Consider the following 24,510-nt stretch of genomic DNA (forward strand, 5'->3'; position numbering starts at 1 on the left):
GTCGTTCATCACAGCATTAGGATATTTTCACGTATAACAATTTCTTTTAACAACAACATTTAAATCGTACATTTAAATTGTTTGATGTTTTTCAAAAATGACAAACAGCAGTAAAGGGCGCTAGACGGGCAATCATTTTGCCCTCCAAATAAATGATGCGCACTAAATGTTGTTGCATATCACTATGTTGACACATACACACATCCCCTCCAACACATAATTTATACTTACATTGTGTAACTCTGCAAAACAATATAAATACAACGTTTCTACATAACGTTTAATTATAGTATTCAACAACGCTTTTCTGGAACGCAATTTTTCCTAGCAACAGTGAAGGCCACCCTGTCCAATCATTGGTCTCTATTTCGTGGAGAAATAATTTTGAATCTTGAATCATTTTGACCGTTTTTTTTCATCAGCTACCGTACCTTGCTGCCGTCACTACCCATCAATATCAAGAAAACGGGATTTTTAAACAACATGGACGGTTTTTATGATCAAAAACTATCTGCTAATAAAGTTAACTACAAAACGTCAATGGAACGAATCATAGAAAAGGTGTGTTGATGAGGCTTGCTATCGGGATAGCAGTGGCTACGTTACTGTTAGCATGAAGTAGCAAAACTGACGTTAGCTTGAACTAACTAACTAATCTTCAGAGATAAATTATGAAAATACTAATAGTTTACCTCTGCAATTGCTTTTAACAGTATTCGAAGGTTCAATACTTCGATGCGGGGCAAGGGTTGGACCTCTACAACACCAACGCCTGTAGTAAGTTGACTACACATTTATTAAGTTATACCATTGGTTATCCCAGCGTTTTCATACTAACGAGTTTAACAGAAACCATTACAGTACAGCATTGATGACTTTTGTTACATACTACTGATCATATTGACCACAAACACATGTAATAATCAGTGCTTCAAGTGTTCTCAAGTACTGTACATAAGTAGAATTGTGAGATATATATGTACTTTACTTGAGTTTTTTAATGTTTTGCTACTTTGTACTTTTACTCCACTACAATTATTTAACACCTTTCGTCATTTTGAAGATTTGGATTAATGATGTGAGATATAAACAACACTTAAATATAAGATTTACACCTGGAGTAGAATTACAAGCTACCCTCCAGTATAAAAAGGGATTAGCTGCACCTTTAACAGCTGCGATAAACACTTGCATCAATAAGTATAATCAAAACATAGAATATATATTATTTTGTAATGGGACAATTTGCATAATGAGTACTTTTACTTTTGGTACTTTAAGTATATGTTGATACTAAAACTTTTCTACTTTTACTTTCCTACACTCTAGTACTTGTACTTAAGTACAGGATTTGAGTACTTCTACCACCTCCGTTAATAATGAATGATTGAACAGGGTAATTGTAAAAATCATATATCAAAATGTACAGTTTTCTGCAATGACCCTAAAAAAGAAGGTCTTTCTGTTTTTATTGTTGGTTGTATGTAACCTTAAGCTCTGAGAATTGTTACCACTTGTCAAAGTTTTTTTGACTAAATTATCAATCAAGAAATTTGACAGATGAATAAATAGTGAAAAGTCAGGGATTTATAATGAATTGCCATGTGGCCTTGTCTAATTGTGAATCTGTTTTTGTCTTGACTCCTTGCATGATGAAGCCCTTGAACGCTACATGGATATGTCAAAGATAAAGCTCGACAAGCTGGATTCAAAGGTTTGGGTCGCTTTGAGCATACTCTGCACACATGACACACAATGCAATCATCTGATTTAGGTGGCAGTTTATCCACTGTATTCACATATTAATTATATATGTACAGCTTTTATAATGGAACACTTATCTTCTCCTCAGAGCATAGAAGAGTTGAGAGAGGAGTCAATAAGCTGTAAGTATCCATAACTAAAACGTGAATAGCTATTTAGAGATTTTTGTAAACTGTATATTTTTTCATTTGATTGCTTTCATATTACTTCCCACACAGCCCAGGAAATCACAGGAACCTCTCAGGTAAATAGACCTCTGTGTTTATTGTAACAGTTCAGTCTTGACTATATTAGTATCTTTTAATGTTTTGTTTATTTTTATTTTCAACAGTTAGACTTCACGCATCAAGATGGCAGGGCTGATGCCTCCTGTTCCGTTATACACATTTCGGTGGAAGATGATGGTAAGAGCAAGAAAGCAATGGGCGGACAAACCATGGCAGATAGAGATTGTGGGAACCTTGACTTTTACTTTTAAAGGTTGTAGAAACCCTGCAATTAAAAAAAGTATATAATTGCTGGTATTGTTTTTTGTTCCCTTCTCCTCCTTAAGGGGTGGCTAGCAATGAAACGACTCACCTGTCCGCGGTCTCATTGGATAAGAGTCAGAGAAACATTTCTCTTACAGACTTCCAGCCTGAGGACCAAGATGAAGAGCTGGACATGACCCTGAGGAATCTTGGCAGTTCTCTAGTGGAGCTGTACCCCAGCATGGTCAGCCGATTAGGGCAGGCCTGCCATCGGCAGCAGGTCTCTGAGGCCGCAGACTCTGTGCTGAGGAGGTACCGCAGATGGCGAAAGCAGTCAAACAGAAGCAATCTGAACAACACCTTCAATGTCCAACTGATTTACACCAACAGAAAACCTAAAAATAAGACTGACCAGATGCTGCTGGAGGAGAACACCAACAGCCCTGTGAAAAGGCAGTTCATTGTTGCTGAACCTACCCATCGGTCTCCCTTGAAGATAGTTAACAAAATTCAGGGTTTGGAAGTCCAGCAGCAGTCTCCTAGGAGAGAGAGAAGAGAGCATCCCATGGTCACGATGGACTTTGGTGCCTATGAGACTTCAATGCAAACAGAGAGCTGTCTGAACGAGACCTTCACTGTCTCTGAAGCATCCCAGCTGGAAGAACAGCCCTCCATTTACACAGTCAGTCCTTCACGACCTTGCTATCCTGCTGCAAGAGCATCCTTGGACGCGTCTCTCAGGTCTAGAAGGTATTCTGTTTCTGCACACCCACTGCAGACTGATGGCAGCCCTGTGTATGCTTCGGACCCCCCCTCTGTTAAAGAGAGACTGGACATCTACGGCTCTCCTGTCAGGAAGAGTTCCTGGATGGTGACCGACCTCAGATCACCTCAGGCCTTTTCCAGAAGCCCCAGAGCACATGCTGTGGAAAGCTTTTCCAGAGAGCCTACCACACCCAGATTACTGTCCACCCCGCCAAAACAGCCAACTGTGCTATTGAGGCTCCTCCACCCTCAAGACTCCCATCTTTCCCCCCACCAACAGTTGCGTTCCCCTCAGTCAGCCTCAGCAGGAGAGCGTCGCCACAGGCTCCGGAGGAACCTTTCCTACGACTCCACCCTGCCATTATTGCGGGCCCCTCACTCCCCAAAGAAGCTCGACGAGGACTTTATAAAGCTCTACCACAAGTTTGTCTGCCAGAACAAGTCCTCTTTGTTTAATGTGATTTCCTGCCGCTTCTGTGTGAGAAGCTCTGAGGCCAGCAAAATGTCCTCTTCCTCGGCTCTTGCAGCTCTCGCCCTGTCGCCGCACCGCTCGGTCCTGAGGAAACGCCACAGGGAGTTAAACTGGGACAGCCAGCCCCAGTCGAAACGCTACAAGGACGAGTTCTGCCTGTCCTCTCCCGGGTCCGCACGGCACGGGAAAGAGCTTCTGAGGCACCGTCTCGCTCCGTATGAATATGAGCACTCCCAGCAGCGCTCAGCACCTCAGGAGACCTGGATGAGTCAGCGCCGCCATGTGTCTGCAGCTGATTTGTATGACATGGGTGAGCCTGCTTTGTAAAACACAATATTATACTGCAGGATACTTAATTTATGTCTGATGTTTAAATTGAGCCATTGTATTAATTTGACCCATTATTACGCTTTTTTTCTACAGGAAGTTCACTTGAGAACAGAAGAAACAATGGCTGCTCTCCCAGGTGATTGTAATGAACTCTGTACAGTGTTGGTTTTCTATGCAACCCCCTTGCTGCCAATGTGACGAAAGAAAAAAGTTAAATTAGGTCATACAAGAAACTTTCCTGGAATAATGACTGTTTTTAAAAAAATTAGAAACTTCAATAAATTTAATTATTTTGAGACAGCTTGTCATTCTTTGAGATAAATACTATAGAATGGAGTTCAGGTCTCATGATTTAAAGACACTTAAAGGTCCCCTATTATACTCTTTTTCTACAATATATTATAGATCTTAGATATATACAAAACATGTCTCTGAAGTGTTTGGCTCGAAATACCAAACAGATCGTGCATTGTAGCATCCCATAAACCCCTCTGTTTCAGCCCTGTTCCAAAAGAGCTGATTCTGTATCTGAAGCTTTAAAGGCTAATGAGCTGCAGCTGGCCACGCCCCTCTGAGAAGTGTTTGGTTGAAAAAACCCTCAATGATCTGGGAGGAGATTCAGGTGATGAGGTGGGCGGGTGTTACGTTGGTTGGTTAGTTATTGGCTAACTGTTTACACAACCCCAAAAAACATTGTGACATCACAAAAAGGCCAAAATCTGATCAGCTCATTTCAGACATATATTTATATAAATGGATCAGGAGTCAGGACTAAAGTGAGAGAATCTTTTTCCTGAAATTTTCAGAATCTCCTAACACCGAGGGGACATGTATGTATACATTAGACATGAAAAACTGGATTTGGATTGATAGGTGGCCTTAAATCATTATTTTGAGATATTAAGCCATTACTTAATTTTTTTTCATTTCATCACAAGGCTTAGTTTCAAATTTGTTTCTTTTACTGGCAAAGATGGGATTACCAAGTTTGTTTTTGTGCTTCCGAGTATTGATTTGTTCTCATTACCCTATTTTTCAGAAAATGGTGATGAAAAAGGATTACTGCGGCCTGCCAACAAAAGAAAGAAAACCATTTTTTGAGGAAAGTTGCTTATGAAATATTGGTGTAAAGGAAACAAATTATCACTTAAATGATCCTGTTTAAAGGATTTTTCTCTGTGTGCCAAGGATCTTGGATCAGTAAATGCATCTGTTGAATTTTATATTTCTAAACGGCTGTCACATATTCATTAACTTCTTATCCAAGTTGGTGTCTGGATGTTTAATACAAAAAGTCAAAGCTATCCATGTTATTATGATCGTTACTCTTAGTTCTCTAAACCTTTTAATTGTTGTGCTATGATACATACCTGAGTTAATAATATTTCTGTTTTTTTTTTTAATCTGTTCATTCAAATAAAATTGTCAGTGTCAAAATGCTGATTGTGAAAAAAACCATAAGATTCTTTGATTTTCAGTTATTGTGTTTATTAAACTTTCCATTATATTCATGCAAGTATTAAAGTTTAGACAAAAAAAACAGTCAGACCGAAAAAGAAAAGCATGGTTAATTTCAGGCAAAAGGAGAAAGTCATAAACGTGATAAAATAAAGAAATGTTTTCTCTTTTGGTCATGAGCCTTGTGTGCTTTTTTTACATGGAATGTGAAAACTAGTATAAAGACTTACGAAAAATTCATTTACATGGTAACTTTCAAAAACAAATAAAGGCATGACATGAGGGAAGTAAACGGACTAAACTGCAGCAAGGAGAGACTCAGTAGTGGAGGTTATCCAAAGTAAAATGTTCAACATAAGGAAGAGTTTAGATGTGAAGGTTGTATGAGCTACTTCAGCCGGTGTATACAGAATATAACTCTGCATGTCCTCAGTTTGCAGAAAAGGCAAAGCATTGTACTGCTGGGGAGAAAAGTATTCTTTAGCCACCTTATTGACAATATTTTCAACATAATGCCTTGCAGTAAGACAGCCTTTTCTGAGGGGGAACTGCAGCTGTAGTCATGTGTATGCCACAGGTTTTAGGTGGCTTAAATGCATTTTGGCTGCTGACCAGAACATGTAATCGCTTGTCCAATGTTGGGGCATGCTGGATGCAATCAGGAAATGCACCTATCATGTTTAAGTAACTCATACAATCTCACCTCAAAACATCCAAATGATAAGGTTAGATGACGGCATCTGAGCAGGGCAATGACACTCTGTAGAGAAAGAATATGCCGTTTGTCTATAATACATCTTTTAGTGTCCCAGATAGCGGTATTGAAATCCTTGAACACTTTTCCAGTCCACAGAGATTTCATTCACATGCATCAGCAGTACTAGTAGCCCACAGTACAGCCACAGAGCTGCTGCAGTCGCTCGTCGTCATGGCGTTACCACTCCAGCTCCACTGGGTACTTCCCGGTCAGACAGGCGGTGCAGTGGCCCACTCTCTTGCCGGACGTGTTGCTGGTGCTGATCATCTCGTCCTTCTCCTTCAGGGAGGCGATTCCCTCCTGAACGGCGGACACCAGGCCCTCCACAGTGAGATACTTAACACTGGCAGCACCTACACAAACAGTTCAAGTATTTATGAGATGAACTAAAGACACAATGAGGCAGTAAAGATGAAGTGGGGAAGATGGCACAAAAACTTAAAAATGTGATGTCCTGCATTCAAAACACCACTTAAAGGTGGGGTATGTAACTTTGGAGAAACCAGCTCGAGTGCGCTAGAATTAGAAAATACACAACCTGAAAAAATATGCCACTTCCTTCAGACTTCCTTACAGAGCCCCTCCTCCAACACACACGAACGCGCACATGACCAATGAGAGCACGAGATAAGTTTGTGCACAGATGGAAGGCTGACAGGCAGGGAGGCCATCCAGTAATTTTAGCCGGGCCGGCTAAAATGATTGGTCGTGCTTTTTAAAGTGCCACGGCTTCCACACATCTTTTTATGGATTTTTTGTCAAAGTATTTAATATATTCATTGCTATCGGGATGTTAAGAGAATTCCATGGAATATAACAAAAAGTGTTTCTGAAATAAATGACATACCCCACCTTTAAGAATTATTAAGTATTATAAGCTAAATGAACTTGTTGCTTGTTCCCTGTCAGTGCTTGAATAATTATACATGATGCTTTTGGAATAGCATTTCTGCAGCACGTTCCTTTAGTTTTTTCTTTTAGCTTATGTAGGATAGTTTTTCAACACAGAACACTTCAACTATGAGTAGAAGGAAAACTTGTATCTAATATTTCCTTCTGAAATGTAAAGAAGTGTGTGGAAGTATTAAGTTGCCGAAAATGGAAATACTCAAGTACCATGGATCTGTACTTCAGTACAGTACTTTTACAACTAGAATAATTTGGCCCTGATATAAAAACTGTCAAAAACCTTTTTCTTTTTTTCTTTTTTTAATTGTACAGCTTTGCCAGACAGATGTATGAGTTATATTAGTTCTTACCAATGTATCCGGCAATGTCCTGAAACTCGGGCTTGTTAGCGATGAGCTCCTCCTTGGTGGGAATATTGATGCCCATGTAGCAGGGGTATCTGATCGGTGGAGAGGCAACCCTGATGTGAACCTGTCAATGACACAATGAAAGGTCAGACTTTGGTCCGGGTGAGTTAGTTGGAAGACCCTCTTAACTTCACCTAAAGTGTTAAGCGGCATGTGCATTTCTTGTGTTTTTAAGTTTTTGCTTTTGATCATTGTCCTGCCCACAGATCAACCCCCATTAAAACATTTAGTGTGTCATATCAGCATATAGACAGGAGTGTGTGTGACATCTCAAGTCAACTCGCCTCCGTCGCACCGGCCTCCTTCAGCAGTTTTATAATGGGGGCGATGGTGTTGCCTCTCACGATGGAGTCGTCAATGAGCACCACCCGCTTCCCAGCAAAATTGTCGGTCAAAGCCCCAAACTTCTTGGCAACTCCTAGCTGCCTCAAGCGGGTATTCGGTTGAATAAACGTTCTACCGACGTAGCGGTTCTTACACAGAACCTCTACGTATGGAAGCCCAGACTGTGAGAGGGGGAAAAGAAGAGATACAAAGTGTTGTAAGGACAGATGTAAATCAGGAGGTGGGTGTAGTACAGCATTTCTTTACAGAGTTTGAGCAGACAGCTTGTACACAGACCTGCTGAGCGTAGCCCAGGGCTGCAGGAGTTGCAGACTCTGGCACAGTGCTGACCACGTCTGCGTCTGTTGGAGCCTCGATGGCTAACTGCCGACCACAGCGCTGTCTGACGGTGTACACCATCTGCCCTGCAGCAAAGAGGTAGGAAATACTCAATTGCAACACTTAATACACAAAGTATTCTAATAATTGACAAGAAAGTTAAAAAGTTCAGACCAGAGAGGTCTGAAGCAGTTATTCAAAAGATTATTTATCACTTTTTACAAAGGCCTCATTGTTCAACATACATTTTAATTCCAAAAACTTAACAAATGGTATTTTATTTAACATACCATATTTAGAATCTGTGTTTTATTTAGCTTATGTATCCCCCACAAGTTAAATCCTTTACACTTTATTTGATCTACATGATACTTACAGTAATTAAATCAGTTGTATTGTTTTATGGGTAATCTGTTTTGAGATGGCGCAGATATTTCTAATACATGTCTTATATATGTTCTTCTCGTGTTGTTCTTTTACATAACTAACAATATAAATGTTTTCAATATATGTCAATCTTTTTCAAAGGGCAAAAATAAGGAGGTTAGCATATTCTCTATATTTTAAGAATAAAAAACAAAAGAGAAATTGAGCTATAAATAATGGTCCATAAAAAATATTCAAACCTTCAAAAATAGAGTCCGGTCTGGCAAAGTAAACATATTCAAATATGCAGAAGGCGGGGGGGTCTCCCTCAGGGCGCGGGACGACACTCAGAGACTTGACTCCGTGTTTGGATATCTGCACTATCTCTCCTGGTAAGACCTCTCTGTAATACCTGAGAACCAGAAATGAGAGAAATGGTCAAAACCCACAACACTTCTATTATAATGTAGAAGATATGACATGTGAGGCAAGAACTGACTTGGCTCCGATGGACTGGAAGCTGCAGGACTCTGATGACACGACCCAGCCCTCGGTGTCCTCCTCTCCTGCACCGGACCAGAGACAAAGAATGACGTTAATCATCCACAACTTTACACTTCTGACCTCCGATGAAATAATGCTCTGAGCACTGATAAGCTCCTGTGATATCCTGTGTTTATCAGTAGTAGTAGTTAGGGTCTTTTTAGGACAAACATGCAGTGTCTCTGTTGTGACGGTCACACAATCTGAATACCTGAGTGCAGCTTAGAGACGGGAACAATCCGTCCAATGCAGAGGGGGCGATTTCCGTAAGGGTCACGCACCGCATAGATAACATCTTTGAACATCACCAGCAGTGAGTACGATGTAGGGGTCTCACTCATCAGATTTTTTATTCTAGAAAAAAAAAAAAAAAATGTAAAATCGAATAGGATATTTGCTTTTGTTGCATTTATCCAGCATGGAGTCCAAACACTGACCTGGCGACCCAGTTTGGTGCGTCCCGCTCCTCCATAGGTGGAGTCAGTGCCAGCAGCTGGGTGATGAGCTCACTGTCTGAGCTGGTGGAGAGGCCCACTCCGTGACGCATTACCTACACAGCAAATTCACAATGAGCGATTCAGAGAAAATATATGGATAGAGATTCAGACAATACTGTTAAACAAGTGTTATTTCACGCCAGCTAATGCCCATTTCCTTGCTTTTATTTGTTCATGTTTTAAATAAAGTTATGACACACAATAACACTGATAGATTAAATAGTTTTAAGAAACATTATATATAAAAGGCCTTGTTTTTTCCTTCAACAAAGATTTTATTTCGGTGACCTAGGAAGGGCCATTGATAAATAACAGTTTAAGTGAGTTAAGGGGCCATCCTCACCTTTCTCCGCAGGGCGAGAGCATTAACCAGCTCTCCATTGTGTGCTACTGCGATCTTGCCGTGCAGTGTATCCACCACAAAGGGCTGGCAGTTCTGCAGCTCTGAGAACCCAGTAGTTGAATAGCGAGTGTGACAAATACCCAGGTTACCAGAGCGCAGTTTCAGAAGAGCCTCTGGAGGGCAAGCAGTGCTCACTAATCCCATTCCCTAGAAAAAGAAAAACACGATGAATTGGAGAGATGTTTTCAGTGACACAACTAACAATAAAAGGTTAAAAAAGTGTTGTGCAGCCATAATGTTGTAGAGTGGAAAACCAGGTCTCAATCTGATGGACAAACCAACACAAACATAAACAACCAAGGAGGTCAAAATCTGGTTGTATTGCCAAGTAGGTTAACACAAACAAGAAATTGGCTTTGGTGTATAATGGTGCTCACATAAAACACAGCAAGATACATTTAATTGTATAATAAGATAAATCATTGTCATTTTGTGTATATGTTTGTGACAATTTATATTTACATAGCAACTTTAATGAAAAGTAGATTAAATGTTTCCTGCTTTTTTTTAAATAATGAGAGTTGAACTCACACTTTGCTGGTTTGTTTATAAGCTTCTGATCATAACCAATGTTACCTTGTGGGTCGTGTATGTAGGCGGACTGGCTCCATTACTCACGACAAACCCGGCACTTTCCTGACCCCTGAGAAGACACAAACAATCACATGTACAATTTAAAAAACTGTGTAAATATATCAGTAGAAAGTCCGTTTTACAATTAATTATCCCTCAGTGTATTTTTGCAAGTCAAAACATGAATAAACATGTTCAATTATCAACCTAAATATGAGCCTTGAGGCAAACCAAACTGGTTTTTATAAGCAAAATAAAGCAGGAGTGAGTAACAGACAAAAACAGAAACGTCTGCTTCTCCACTGTGGAGATGCCATATAGGGAGAGCCGCCTTGCTGCAGATTCAGCCTGTATACCAAGCTGCTTCTCGGATTACAGTTGGTCCCGCCCCCTCGGCACACAGCTTAAGCCAGTGGTGATGCAGCTTTTCAGCATGGAGGCGTTGCTTTCAGGCTTAACCGCCTGGTTGCCTGGGGAACCGGGCAGCAGAGACAGACGGATTGGGGAAAAGAAAGCGTTTCCAGGTCAGCTCAAACATGGAGAGAGGAGCAGAGAGACAAAGAGGAGGTGATAGGGAGGTGGCAGAGGAAAAAGGCTCGGTGGAGAGGCAGTGGGGGGAGGCAGAGGTGCTGGCTCTCATGACAGTGTGGGACGAGGTGGGAGCTCAGCACGTAGCAGAGAGCAGAGCCACATTTGAGCTGATTTCAGAGCGTCTGAGGAGGCTCAGTGTTGTGCGCAGTTGGTGGGAGTGTCAGGCCAAGTGCAGGAGCCTGGGACTCCAGAGCAGGAAGCCAGACGCAGCAGCAGGCACCTCAGCAAACTACAACCCAGGAGTGGATGCAAGGCCAGAGGACAGCTGGGAGGAAGAGGAGGAAGATGTGGGTAATCAAAGAGGAATCTACCATCCCTCAGTCACTATCCCAATACAGGAAGGTAAATGTAGGATCAACCCCAACTGAAGCGCAGATGATCCTGACTTCAACATTTTAGTATTTTAAATCAACTGGTCGATAAAACAAGCATGTCAGTCAAACTGTTGCCTGCTCTAAACATTTGAAACACAATCTAAAATTCGGTTAAAAGTTAAAAAAAGAATTGTGATAAAAAAAGATAACAGTTTGTGAATTTGTGTACAGGTATCAAGAGTCCAATCCATCAGACTCCTTACACTGCGAGTGTGGCTGAAGAGAGCGGGCGCCACTGGACGGACGATGAGGTGCGAGCGCTGCTGTGCGTCTGGGCTGACCGGCACATTCGGGAGCGCTTGAAGTGCACGCTGCGCAACAAATCCATCTTCCAGGAGATGGCCCGTCAGATGCAGAGAAACTTTGGGGTGGTACGCAACTGGAAACAATGTCGAACTAAATACAAGAACTTGAAATATGATTACAAGACAGCCAAAAGCGCTCACGCTGTTGGAGGCAGCGGCGCAGGAGGCCCGGGGAAATACATGAAGTTCTTTGATGAGGTGGAGGCAATTCTACTGGACCGGGGGCTGGAAAACGGGAGCGTGGAGATGCAGAAGAGGTTGTATGAGGGAGAACTTGGAGCAGACAGGCAACAGACATCGGCCTCAGAAAGTGAAGTTGTGATTGAAATTGACGATGGTGTGTATTCAGTCTGCAGTGTAATTAGGGCTGCTCGATTATGGCAAGAATCATAATCTCGATTATTTGGGTCAATAATTGAGATCACGATTATTAAAAACGATTATCCATTTAAAAAAAAATGTGAACAGTATGTTTTTTAACAGTTGATTACCCTGAACTTTAAGTATAATTCAACTGAAAAACCAATACAAATAATCGTTTTATTTCGATGATGTTGTTTTTCCATTGCCAAAATCGGAATTGCGATTAAAATATGATCAATTGAGCAACCCTAAGTGTAATTGGTCGTATTGTAATTAAACCTAAAAGAACAATCAATTTATCAAATTCTTATTTTCAGATGAAAACAGTGATGATTATGATATTGATGGACACATGGAAGCAAGATGGAGAGGAACAGGTAGAGTACGCCATGTGAATAACAAGAGCAGTTGAAAGTATATATATGTCATCTTTTCTTTCTTTAATCGTTTTCTATTCCCCCCCAGATGCCCATCTTGCACTCACGGATCCGTCCAGCTCTGAGCAGTTCCACGTGGTCACGGTGTCAGACACGGGCCGAAACTGGAGTGACCAGGAGGTGCGAGCGCTCATTCGAGTCTGGTCCGACGAGAGAGTGTGCAAACAGCTGGAGAGCTCGACTAGAAAGAGAGACATCTTTGTCCAGATCTCCAACAGGTTAATGCAGCAAGGCATTGAGCGGGACTGGAAGCAGTGCCACACCAAGTACAAAAACCTCAAGTACCTTTACCGCTCCCTTCAGAGGGGGAAGGGTGAAGAAGCTGACCCTAGGCGCCTTATGAGGTTCTACGATGAGGTGGATGCCATTATGAATCGCACAAGTGATGGCTCACCGCAGGAGAACACAGGAACTGCGGACCACCAGGCAGAATCAGACAGACTCACGATGTTGGGGGTCCGTGAGGAGAACAATCATGTAGATGTGCATTTGAGAAAGATGAACGCAGTGACCACAATGGCAGGAGGAACTGAGGACCAAGCATGTGGTTCTGATACGGTCTCATCTATGTGCTTCGATGTCACACCGAACCACGAAGAACTGAGGCTGCATGCACTCCAGGAGCTACGCTTTGATCAACAGCAGAGATTAATGAGTGAGTCCAATATCATTCATTCATTAAGACTTAGTGTCCAGATGTTTGATGTAAACATTTCACATATAGCTGTCTGCTATCAATTACCACGAACACATCATTAAACCTACAGAAGCAGAGATAGCAGCCAAAAACATTTAAGCTTTGTTTTTGATTTAACATATCTTCTGGATCTCCCAATCTTCAACCAATAAGTGGCATTTTTAAAAGGGTTGGATTACTCGAATTTCTGATAAACATTTCTGCTCAGACCAAGTGTTAACTAGATTTATTTTCACCTACGGGCACGGCCTTGGCAATCGTTTATATTGCATGTACAAGATGAGGAAAATAAATCTCAGCAATGCCTAACCAACACAACTGTCTGCATGGCTATTTATCTTATATCTAAAATCCTTTAAATCCATTGAAAATAGACAACAAAAAAGAGTTTGTTTTGCTAGTAAAGAATGTATGGTAACTGAGAATGTATTTTGTTTGCAGGCTCTTGTGTAACACGTGTAAAGACAGAAGTTATCTATTCAGCAAACAGAAGGATGAAGAGGAAAGCTGTGGATCAAGGTTTGAAATGTGCCTCCCTCTTTAAGTCACTGTGTATGTCGCATGATGTCCACAACTGACAGAAGTCTTTGTATTTCTGATTGGGTCACTTGATTTGCCGTGGAGCCACGTAATTACATTTTAGATAAGGGTACTTTTGTAACTACTGACAGGACGCACAACTCATGATGGCAATCAGACCAAAAGAAACAGAAACATTGCTCGTCCATGAGAATGTTAAATATTGTATAAACAAAACTTTAAAAAAAAAAAACAAATAACAGCATCCATGTAATTCAAGGATAACAATCTGATTTTATTTGTTTCTTTTTCAGACTTCACACTCCAGACACCAGTCAAAAAACGGGTGACTGGCTGTGATAACATGGAGGCTGGATGTAAAGAAGAGCAGGATCACATCCCGATAATGAAGATCAATTCAGTCTGTTCAATAGCCTCACCTAATCCATCCCCACAGAGAGAGGTAACACCTACTCACACATGTGATACAGTACAAAAAACATGTTGCAACCAAGGTAAACTAAAGATATTATTCTTTAACAGACTGTAGGAGTTTAAAGACACAATGCTGCTGAGCTGTGAGAAAATCAGATTATACAGTTTAATTCTGTTTTATAAAAGAGATTGTATGTCATCTTATAAAAGCTGCAACCTCTTGTCAATTAATCAATTATTAAGAAATTATGTTAAGAACTAATTTTGACATGATGCCAAGCATATCAAATTTGATAATGTTTTGCTTTTCTGTAATTTGAGTAACTAAATAGCTGTTTTGGACTTTTTTTGTGGAATTTAAAAAACGATTTGAAGATATCTTTATGGGCTTGTTTTTCTTACTCTGGAATTTTTATAGACAATACATTCAACAGCAGATCATTTAATAGGTTATTTGCACACCTCTACATCCTATAGTACTTTAGTGATTCTGCTACCAAATATTTAGTTTGTGATTAACTTTATGTAGCCACTTATAGTAGATATGTTACTGATCACGTTGGCTAAGTTTACTGAAGAAATGTTGACTTTTCAGTGTGGGATTGAAAAAAGCCTACTTTAACTTCGATAGATAGATAGATAGACATACATAGTATGTGAATACACATACTATACAGAGATTCTGTATGAGAAACCAATGTGAATTTGGAACATTGAACAATGTAAATATATTCTAGTATACCTCAACAATGGAATTATGATCAGTAGACATGGCCATGACATGGGACCTTTAAGTTGTTTATTTAGTTTGCTGTAGCTTATAAACTTCTTATTTTGTTTTTAACTTTATAAGGAGTCAAAAAACATCTTCCACCCCTGTTGAACTTTAACTAACATAAGCGGTTTTTAGCTCTTATAATTAAATAATTTAGGACTTAATAACTAGAAAGTGGTTTTGCATTATTTTCACATTACACAAACCTTTCTGTGGCTTACCTGTGCTGTAGCGCCACCAGTCCCAGAGTTAGGACCTGAGCCACCTCCAGCTGCGTGGGCCACTCTCCGGCCGCCACACAGCCGAAAACCCCGCACTCCTCCCCGATACCGTTCTCCTCAAACTCCATCAGGCCTTCGTGAGTCTCGGTCCTCCGGTAACCGGGTGGTTAACAAGTCTCCTGCGTTTTCCTACACTAGTTCTGATAGCATTGAACGAACACGTGTACCGTTGTTTGTTAAAGCCACATGAACTCAGCTGACATTGTTGAAGTGGAATCACGAGTTGTGAACACAAACTTTGTAACAAGTAAATCACTTAGTGCAGTTTTAGTTTAGCAGAAACATGCAACAGTAGCTGATATAAGATACATCGATCACGCGATCTATCAAACACACGCGGAAACACGTGGTGTGCCACAAACTCATCTAAATGATCGATTCTGTCGAGCGGTGGGTTGTTCTCTCTTGATAACGTTCTCTGATCAAAATCAATCTGTTTGTCAAAGAGAAAATGGGGACAGTTTAGTGGATAAACTCCAAAAAAAATCTACTTGCAAATATTTGGGGTTTTAGCATTTCCCCCCCACGTGTTGAGCATCGCTCTGCTGTGATTGGTTGTCTTGATAAGCAAAGGGATGTGATTGGTTATCAGATCACGTACTTCCCTTCTTCTTCTGCCCGCACTCCTCTTGCTGCCTCTTCATCTTGAAACTTTTACAAGTGTAGTGTCAGTTTTCATTTTGTGTTTTCAGGACTTTCGGTTGTTGAAGAACACCACCATGGCCTCCGCAGGTACAGTGCTACATTAAAATGGATATTTAGGAGATTGTGTTAAAATGCGCAGTGATCTAATTTGGGCATGTTTTTTGTCTGTTGTATGTGTGTTTTACAGAGTTGAAGATTGGTAAAAAGCTACATGAGGGAAAGACGAAGCAGATTTTTGAAATTGAGGGTGAATCTGGAGTGGTTCTGGTTCAGTCCAAAGACCAGATCACAGCGGGGAATGCCGTGAGGAAAGACCAGATGGAAGGAAAGGCTGCCATCGCCAACAAAACAACGAGCTCCGTGTTCAAGCTGCTGCAGGATTCTGGTGAGGACACGTTTATTGGATTTGACTGATCCATTCAAAAAGTACTCTGCTGCTGCCAGGTGAAGATTGCAGCAGTTACAAGTGTCATAACGTTATTCACCCTGAGGCCATTTTCCTACGTTGAGAAATGTTCTTTAGATTTGTGAGTGTGTGAGGGCATACTTGCTCTATGATTCATTAATATATTCTCTTTGGTTAGTTCTCCCGCACATATTTCCTTATCAAATTCAAATGTTTTGAGTTTTCTGAAATAAAAATGATCCCCTCCCCCTAACAACAAACACTGATCTCGTGTCACAACTAACAACGTTGATGTGTGTGTGGGGCTTGTTTGACATTTGGTCAACAACAAAAAAAAGAAACCCAGATCTCCAAAATGAGCCACACCTTTGCTTTAATTTAGCACTAATTGGGTAAGTGTTCCCGACATGCCACTCGTGAGTGTGGTAAAGGTTGTCTTGTGACTCGGATAATTCACCAGAACGTGACCAACCACATTTAATATTTAATTAGGGACATCCCACAAACTCAAACTGGTACTGGTGTTTCATCTTTTTCTTTTATAAATCAACCCTAATTGATAACATTTTGACTTGGCTTTCTTCACAGCTCTTGATACTGGAGGTCTGGCTGTGTAAATGTATGAAGCTGATTTTAATATCTACTCTTTCTTCCAGGCATTAAAACTGCCTTTGTAAGGAACCACTCAGACACAGCGTTCATTGCCACCCACTGTGAGATGATTCCTATTGAGTGGGTATGTCGCAGAGTGGCAACTGGATCCTTCCTCAAGAGAAACCCAGGAGTAAAGGAAGGCTACCGCTTCTCCCCCCTGAAGATGGAGATGTTCTTCAAAGTGAGTCTGCCTTCAATGCGGTTCTGTATGTGCTGTGGCTTAAATAATTGTTTCCACATGTCAAAACTCATCCATTTTAAGTAATATGTTGCTCTCTGCCACAGGATGATGCTGCCAATGACCCTCAGTGGTCAGAGGAGCAGCTGCTGGAGTCAAAATTCTCTCTGGCTGGGCTCACTATCGGTCAGTGTGAGGTGGACATCATGAATCGCAGCACTGTGGCCATCTTTGAGATTCTAGAGAGGTCCTGGGCCACTCAGAACTGCACACTGGTGGATATGAAGGTATGCAGTGCAGCGCTGCCCTCTGCTGGTCATTCGGATTTCCTGTTGTGAACTCCGACTACTGAACTCTTTTTAAATGCTTCACAATCGGGGTTTATCATTTTTGTTTATTAGATCGAGTTTGGCGTGAATGTGAAGACTCAGGAGATTGTCCTCGCTGATGTGATCGACAATGATTCATGGAGGCTGTGGCCGGCTGGAGATCGGAGCCAGCAGAAGGATAAGCAGGTCAGGCCTTCTCTTTGGTATATCTATTTAATTTTGACACCTTTATGACTTTATATAAAGGCTAAAAGTGAGTTGTTTTCCCATATTACTAGGTGTACCGAGACCTGAAAGAAGTTACCCCTGAGGCGATGCAGATGGTGAAGAGAAACTTTGAGTGGGTCTCCGAAAGGGTCAAGGTACACTTAAAATCCAACCTACTGAGATATCATGACAGTCTGTTTGTTTACTTTTAGTCAACCTAGTATAACATATCCAAACAAAGTTGATTATATTCAGGGCTAGACTGGGACAATAAGTCTGTCCAGGGATTATACAGCCAGCCAGGCCAATACCAGTTTTGTTGGGCCTTTTGCTGGTTGAACCGTCAATATTTACATTTGCTGCCCATAGTGCAGTATCAATCTTACTCAATAACATGGCCTTGTATGGAGCTAATGGTTGCTGTGCTGTGTCTCTAGCTGCTGCTGGAGCCCCTGGCCGGAGGCAGGGTGGTAGTTCTGATGGGCTCCACCTCCGACCTGGCTCACTGTGAAAAAATCAAGAAGGCCTGTAGCTCTTTAGGGATCCCCTGCATCCTGAGAGTCACCTCGGCACACAAAGGTCCGGATGAGACACTCCGCATCAAAGCTGAATATGAAGGTGTGTATTATTTTATGTATCTTTTAAAAAAAAAGTAGGTATTTAGTTGCCTGTCATGTCATAATATCTGTATGCTTGTCCTCAGGTGATGGCGTACCCACCGTGTTTGTGGCTGTGGCCGGCAGGAGTAACGGCCTCGGCCCGGTGATGTCTGGAAACACTGCGTACCCGGTCATCAACTGCCCTCCTCTCACTCCAGACTGGGGTGCACAAGATGTCTGGTCATCCCTGCGTATGCCAAGTGGTGAGTATGGCACTTCCTGTCTTGAATTGTTTGTCCACATGTTAGTTTTTTCATTCTAATAACCAGGCCCCTCCTCCTCCTTCAGGTCTCGGCTGCTCGACCATCCTCTCCCCTGAGGCCGCTGCTCAGTTTGCCGCGCAGATTTTCGGGTTGACCGATCATCTGGTGTGGTGCAAGCTGAGGGCCTCCATGCTCAACACCTGGGTGTCTCTCAAGCTGGCTGACAAGAAGTTACAGGCCTGCAGCCTCTGAAAGGCTCCTTTCACCCTTGTGTTGTCTTCTTAGGCTCCACGTTCTGTCACTGATGTGTCTTTGTTTACCATGAGAAGCCACTTACAGTAGATTAAGTCTCCCTATGATTTCTCAAATACATAAATCATTCCATTAAAGAAAGCTTCTTAATTAAAAGCTTGTGTTGTTATTTTATCCCGTTCAGACCCTCGCAAATCTGCCAAGAAAAAGCTAAATAACTCCACAGTAACTTTTGAAAATTATTTGGAAAAAGCAATAGTTAAACATTTTTCAATATTCACTTGAAGTGTTTTTGGCAAACATTTATGTTTTTAGTATTCCTCCACAGGAATAGTATTCCTGTATATTTGGAGTTTTTTTTGGGCAAGTCCATTAGCCTGTGGGGGTGGATCAGAGTGGAGGAGTTTGGACTTCAGTATTTACAAAAATCTTGACTTGGATCCTGATTGTGATTTGTGCCCAAGTATGTTTGTCTTGCCAGTTGTCAAATTATGATTTCATCTTTTTGAATAAGATGTTAAGTTGATGTCATGGTAACTTGAAGGTTGAGTTTTTTTGGCTGTCATGAGATGCTGGGATCAAGTTCAAAATCAGCAAATAGTTGTTAAAGGTTTGAAATGATACCTCTAAAAGCGGTTCAGGTGTATATCATAAGCACTGCATATGTGTTGATGCACCCATTTTTATAGCTTAAATGTCATTCATATGGTCTTACTTCATTTGCATGTTTGACATGCATAGTTTTGTTGCATGCTCTACTATCAACAGCATTGTTTCAGAAATGCAGATGACAACCAGATCTCCTTTCAATTATGTCAAAGCCCTGACAACACCCACATATACAATCTGAATATATGGTTAGTCATATTGATACCTTGCATGACAGGTTGTTACAACCCCCTCCACTCCACTAGAGGTCTCTGTCTTTGTGTTCTGCTGGCTGGCTCTTTGTGTTTCAGGTGATCAACCTGATGAGCCACACATCTATATAAAAGGCCAACACCAACCCATACTGCCCTCTCACTCTTCTGTTGGACACGGCCGCGTCTTTGTTTCTGCACATTTTCACACACCCATACACGCAATCATTACTGATAACTGACTTCCACGTTTAGGTTTCTTTGAAGACCTTTGGTCTTGGTTATAGTAAATAAATATGCTTTTTGTTACACTTGTCTGGTCTCCCATCTTTGTTGAAGTCTATGAGCCAGGCCGTAACACAGGTGCATAACCTATGTGTGAGTGGCTCTGCTAATGTCGTATAAACTAGAATAGAGAGCTGCAACTCAACTCAATTTCTACATTTCCCCCTTTCTAATTCTCATTTCAACCACTTCCATGTATCTGTCGTGTGCTCAGTTGTGGGACCGCAACTTGGCCACAAGAGGGAGCCTGTGTCCCATGTGGACGATGCCAAATCTTAACCTTTCAATCTGTTCCAGCAGTTTGCAGCCAAGGGAATGAGTCAGAATATCATGCCACCATTTTATTTTGTATTTCTATTATAGCACAGCTCTCCCTTTTCATAACAAATTATGGCTTTAGCGACCTATGGTGTGCTAAGTCTTTGTTCACATGTGGGTGTAAGTGGGAGGATGGAAGTGCTGAGGGTAGAGTGAGATACAGATGAGTGTAGTCAAGCTGATATCTGACAAAAATCCTCTGCATTTTAATTTGGAGTTGAATTTTGTGTTTAAAAATAAAATGGTACTGCATGGGAATCAGCCTTCCTATCCGTAAATCTATATGCAGCACAAGGATTAGAGGTATGGAAAAAGAACTGAGATGGACATAATATGTATGTCTCAGTGATTCAATGTCTCCTTGACAACCGTAACATGGCAACAATCACTATACAATAATCTGTTTTCTCTCCTTTGCTGCTTCTCTTATTGCCACACTGAGCTCTGTAAGTCTGCAATAAATGTCTTTAATTCCCTTTCTCTCTCCTCGCTGGCATTTGATTATTTTACTGCTTACCATCCCCATGGAGACTACAATAGCTCGGTGTCAAGAAACACAACATGACTCATCAGAAAAGTCTCACCCACTAATGAGTTCTGAATGTGTGTGGTCATGATTCTAACCTGGGCTTAAGCAGTTGTTAAATGAGATAAATGCTTCATTGTCATAATAATAATGTGAACTTTGTAATAACGGAACCCATGCAGCGACTTTCTCAAGACTCAAAAAAATCCATTTATTTAGCTCTCAAAGCTATCAGGGTGGCATTACAGTAAGTATCACTACTTTAGTTTATTTACATGTGTTCTGCCACAGTATGTTATCTTCTTCTGTATGCTGCTTAGTCTTGAGTACAAAATGTGTTTATCGTTCTATGGCTAAACATCATCACTAACATTATTATTTTTCCCTCTGTTCCTCTGGATGTACATGATCTTCACTCATAACATTGTCCTGCCATCCCTCGGGCACTTTCACACATCCTCTGTTTTTCACTTTCAGCTACCTCTGTAACTACTTTAACAATTTGGCTCCATGCGGCGCCGCCCAATCACAGCGCTCCCAGGTCGTGGCACGAGCGGGACTTCTGTCTCAGGAACTTTCCCACGTCTCTCTCTCGCGGGTACCGGGGCACCAGGCTGGACAGGAAACGTTTGGCACGGGAGGTTATGCTCTCACGCTGGCCTTCGCCGATCATGTCCTCCGCAGTGGTCCCGGGGGGCCACGGGGACTGGCCCCTGGCGAGCCTTACCGCACACTCCAGGAGCTCCGGGGTACGGTGGTCCAGAGAGGCAGAGATCTCCAGATACAGACAGTTGAAGAGGGCGGCGCTGGACATGGCCTCTGAGGTAAGAGAAGGGAAGGAGACGGGAGAAGAGGAGGAAGTTTCACAAAGCTAAGCTGTATATTTAAGGTGACAGCTGACTGCAGCCATGTTCACTCAATATATTTTGTTAGCGGGATTTATACCAAAACAGAAAATGATACCTCTTCTTCACCACCATAAAACAAACTCCAACACTAAAACAATTTAATAAACAAGCCAACAAGGGGTAAAAAAACATCTAGTATATTTACTACTAAACTAGTAGGCTACTAGATGTTTTTCACCTAAATGATTTAATAGCGCTCTGTAGTCATAACCAACAAAATGTCATTTGAAAAAAACAAAACATATAAGAGTGCCTTATACATAATTTAAAATGTTGCTACATCTTTTATAGACTTGTTGAAAGCGGAGACTTTGACAGCAAACAAGGAGGAAGACAGTTTACTGTAAACAGTGTTAAAGGCCATGAAAATATATTTTCTTAATCAACTTTTTGCAATAGTTTGTCCCCACAAAAAAACACACTATTATCTGACTAAATTGCAAAACATCAGCATCGTTAACATGAGATTTCTGTAATTCTGTTCTGAAATCTTCGCCCTGTCCACTTAGATCCTCACTTAATGTGGACAGGGCTCAGTTGGGAAAATGTGATATGAATATGAATTTAAACATTTGAATCAGAATGGCATGGACAGTTGTAGTTGCCGCCTGTTCCGAGATGTTTTCTCCATCACTAAAACCTTTCAACATCCTGAACCTTACTCAATATAGAAATGTGTGACTCTGTTAAATGATAGGATATCGGCCTGCTGTCGGTGGCACACAAACAGAATATTAACTCTGTGATCGGATTATAGTGGCTGAAATGGACCTCGGGAATCTCATTAGAAACGTTTACCTTTGAGGTGGGTACTATGGGTGCCTGATAAAGCTGATCCCAGAACAGCAACGGATGTTTAACTTTGATTGTTGCTTAATTAGTAAGTCATTTTCAATAATGAAGGTAAATACTGAAGGGTTGAAGCCAAGAGGTAATTTGACATAGCTGCACAGCAGTCCACTGTAAAACAGCATGAATGTGAAGATGCAGTGCACTCACAGTGAATGCTCTCCAGCCTGAACTGAAATTGCAACCCTCTCCACACTCCCACACTGCGATAAAGCTGATACGTTGACATTTACATTTTCACATATTCTACCCTATGCTAGTGTTTAGAGATAAATATAAAGAGCCGAAAATGTCAACACCAACTGTGAGAATGAAAGCCACTACAGAGGAAACACCACGATGCAGGTGAGGAAAAGGGCAATACGTTTAATAAGAAAATATGAATGGTTCCACATACCTTGAGAGGGGACCTCACGTGTGCGAACGAGGTCACTTTTATTACCCACGAGGATGATGGGAGTTTGGGGCTGGGTCTCTCTCAGGAGAAGTCGGAGTTGAGCAGTGCGGTGGAAACTACGCCTGTCAGTCACTGAAAACACCAGGACACACACCTCACACTGCAGAGCCGACAGGTCCTGAGGGACAGAGGCAGACACATTAACTCACAATACTGTAGTCACTATTCAGTGTGTCTCAATAATTGATCATTGTACTTGAGAAATCCACTCAAATTGAGTGAGCAAATACTGAAACACATTGTAAAGCAGTCAAATATGATCACACACACGACTGCCAGCAGGAATCACGTTTTATTTCAAATAGTAAAACACTCTTGTATTACACTAATTGTATTATTGTAAAAACTGTATTTGCAGAATTACAGTGGTAGTGCTGCCGACAGCTGAGTGAGTGCTTTATCGAAAATCCCCTGTGGTTTAGTGAGAAATTACTTCAGGCAGCAGCAACTGCAGAACAACTCAAATTCTTACTGACACACACAGTCATCCTCTCCAAACAAGAGAGAGAGTAACATCCCTAAAAATACAAATCCATGCGTGAATCCTTCATTCTGTAGACACCTGATTGGACCTCAGCTTGACTTTTGTTGGAACTGCCATGGTCCATTGACTTTCCATTTATTTTTTTATTAAGTCCAGAATTGAGCACAGACCAAAAGCCCCTTTGGCACGAATGAAAGGACACAGACTTAATATGACAATTATCTAAGAAGTCTCTTTATAAGGCACCCGTTACAGTGTCGCCCGCAACACATGGTGTATCGCTCATTATACAGAGAGTCACACATATAAATCCCCACATTATAAAGACAGATTGTGTCATGAGTAAGCAATCAGTTTGTATCACACATCAACCTAAATCATAACATGAATGCAGTAATTTAGCACATCTGCTCTGTGGGCAGCTCACACTCTCGCTCTCTCTCTCTTAAATCCACACACAGATGCCTGGGAACTGCGCTCGAGAGAAAAGTGCAAATATACCTGATAATGAGTTTTCCTCTGTCAAGCAGATGCAGCAGATTTATTGTCCTATTTTTGCCACAGCGTTTCTCTGAGCTTGGCATCAATTTCTGTTATAGTGACGTCAAGTAAAATAAACAATGCAACGTGCTCCAGATATAGAGTGTGAAAACATCTGAAATATACAGCACACACAGGAATCTGTTCATGTGCAGTACCATTTCGTATTTTCACGATGTTTGCATGTAGGGCTTTAACTAATGATCCGTTTTTATTATTGATTAATATGCTGATTACTTTCAAGATGTATTGATAATAATCTTTGTCTTTAAAATGTCATATATAATGCCGAATGTCCCTCATAGTTTCTCCAAATCAAAGGGGTTGTATTCTGTTTGTTAGTCGACTTGTCAGTTATCTTATTTGGTTAGCAATCCTGGTTCTATTTTCCTATCTTATTTCCTGATAATACAAAGATGGCTTTCAATAAAGAAAATGTAATTAGACTGGAGGAAAATAGAGTTAAGAAAACAGATCAATAAGATTCATTTTAAGCTCCTTAAAACTGTCCAAGGATTTGGTTCTTCTACCCTTCTACAAGAACGGATGTTCAGTGTGTGTCTATATACAAACACTGACATATATACCACAGTGAA

The 24,510-nt window shown here is 41.2% G+C and overlaps 5 protein-coding genes across 6 annotated transcripts in view; 3 read left to right on the forward strand and 2 right to left on the reverse strand.

Annotated features, from left to right (window-relative positions):
* Positions 1–380: 380 nt before the first annotated feature.
* LOC307034465 (uncharacterized protein) lies at positions 381–5,435 on the forward strand. Its single transcript, XM_079673302.1, has 9 exons — positions 381–561; positions 714–777; positions 1,659–1,714; positions 1,853–1,886; positions 1,983–2,008; positions 2,096–2,168; positions 2,318–3,781; positions 3,895–3,937; positions 4,841–5,435. The coding sequence occupies exons 1-9, from the start codon at positions 484–486 to the stop codon at positions 4,848–4,850; spliced, it is 1,848 nt and encodes a 615-aa protein (XP_079529428.1). The 5' UTR covers positions 381–483; the 3' UTR covers positions 4,851–5,435.
* ppat (phosphoribosyl pyrophosphate amidotransferase) lies at positions 4,909–15,616 on the reverse strand. Its single transcript, XM_079673391.1, has 11 exons — positions 15,095–15,616; positions 10,381–10,447; positions 9,745–9,951; positions 9,342–9,454; positions 9,116–9,258; positions 8,861–8,927; positions 8,622–8,773; positions 7,954–8,081; positions 7,617–7,838; positions 7,276–7,396; positions 4,909–6,369 (listed from the first exon to the last, which is right to left on the reverse strand). The coding sequence occupies exons 1-11, from the start codon at positions 15,220–15,222 to the stop codon at positions 6,194–6,196; spliced, it is 1,524 nt and encodes a 507-aa protein (XP_079529517.1). The 5' UTR covers positions 15,223–15,616; the 3' UTR covers positions 4,909–6,193.
* On the forward strand, positions 10,503–15,049 carry LOC307034378 (uncharacterized protein). Its single transcript, XM_079673210.1, has 6 exons — positions 10,503–11,310; positions 11,514–11,984; positions 12,328–12,387; positions 12,476–13,102; positions 13,586–13,663; positions 13,978–15,049. Exons 1-6 carry the CDS (start codon positions 10,914–10,916, stop codon positions 14,211–14,213), a joined length of 1,869 nt encoding a protein of 622 aa, XP_079529336.1. The 5' UTR covers positions 10,503–10,913; the 3' UTR covers positions 14,214–15,049.
* Positions 15,617–15,739: 123 nt separating the features above from the next.
* On the forward strand, positions 15,740–19,861 carry LOC307034661 (multifunctional protein ADE2-like). Its single transcript, XM_079673496.1, has 9 exons — positions 15,740–15,886; positions 15,987–16,184; positions 16,862–17,040; positions 17,145–17,324; positions 17,439–17,552; positions 17,645–17,728; positions 18,011–18,191; positions 18,277–18,435; positions 18,521–19,861. The coding sequence occupies exons 1-9, from the start codon at positions 15,874–15,876 to the stop codon at positions 18,685–18,687; spliced, it is 1,275 nt and encodes a 424-aa protein (XP_079529622.1). The 5' UTR covers positions 15,740–15,873; the 3' UTR covers positions 18,688–19,861.
* A 941-nt stretch (positions 19,862–20,802) lies between these two features.
* The window catches only part of LOC307024713 (GTP-binding protein REM 2-like), a 7,096-nt gene continuing 3,388 nt past the window's right edge, over positions 20,803–24,510 (reverse strand). For both annotated transcript variants that reach the window (XM_079659065.1, XM_079659066.1), the window contains exons 5-6: positions 22,831–23,008; positions 20,803–21,495 (exon numbers count right to left, since the gene is read on the reverse strand). In XM_079659065.1, the coding sequence (XP_079515191.1) occupies positions 21,203–21,495; positions 22,831–23,008 (471 nt within the window). In that variant the 3' untranslated portion in view covers positions 20,803–21,202. The remainder of the gene's footprint in view (positions 21,496–22,830; positions 23,009–24,510) is intronic.

This window comes from Notothenia rossii (genome assembly GCF_949606895.1).
Source record: "Notothenia rossii genome assembly, chromosome: 1".
NCBI lineage: Eukaryota > Metazoa > Chordata > Actinopteri > Perciformes > Nototheniidae > Notothenia > Notothenia rossii.

Coding starts and splice junctions, on each gene's coding strand:
- LOC307034465 (XM_079673302.1), top strand. CDS start 484: ATGGACGGTTTTTATGATCAAAAACTATCTGCTAATAAAGTTAACTAC. Junction 562..713: donor TGGAACGAATCATAGAAAAG/GTGTGTTGATGA, acceptor TGCTTTTAACAG/TATTCGAAGGTTCAATACTT. Junction 1,887..1,982: donor GAGAGAGGAGTCAATAAGCT/GTAAGTATCCAT, acceptor CTTCCCACACAG/CCCAGGAAATCACAGGAACC.
- LOC307034378 (XM_079673210.1), top strand. CDS start 10,914: ATGGAGAGAGGAGCAGAGAGACAAAGAGGAGGTGATAGGGAGGTGGCA. Junction 11,311..11,513: donor CACTATCCCAATACAGGAAG/GTAAATGTAGGA, acceptor ATTTGTGTACAG/GTATCAAGAGTCCAATCCAT. Junction 13,103..13,585: donor TCAACAGCAGAGATTAATGA/GTGAGTCCAATA, acceptor TTTTGTTTGCAG/GCTCTTGTGTAACACGTGTA.
- ppat (XM_079673391.1), bottom strand. CDS start 15,222: ATGGAGTTTGAGGAGAACGGTATCGGGGAGGAGTGCGGGGTTTTCGGC. Junction 10,448..15,094: donor CTGGTGGCGCTACAGCACAG/GTAAGCCACAGA, acceptor GTGTCTTCTCAG/GGGTCAGGAAAGTGCCGGGT. Junction 9,952..10,380: donor CTACATACACGACCCACAAG/GTAACATTGGTT, acceptor TTCTTTTTCTAG/GGAATGGGATTAGTGAGCAC.
- LOC307034661 (XM_079673496.1), top strand. Junction 17,553..17,644: donor GCCAGCAGAAGGATAAGCAG/GTCAGGCCTTCT, acceptor CCATATTACTAG/GTGTACCGAGACCTGAAAGA. Junction 17,729..18,010: donor GGGTCTCCGAAAGGGTCAAG/GTACACTTAAAA, acceptor CTGTGTCTCTAG/CTGCTGCTGGAGCCCCTGGC.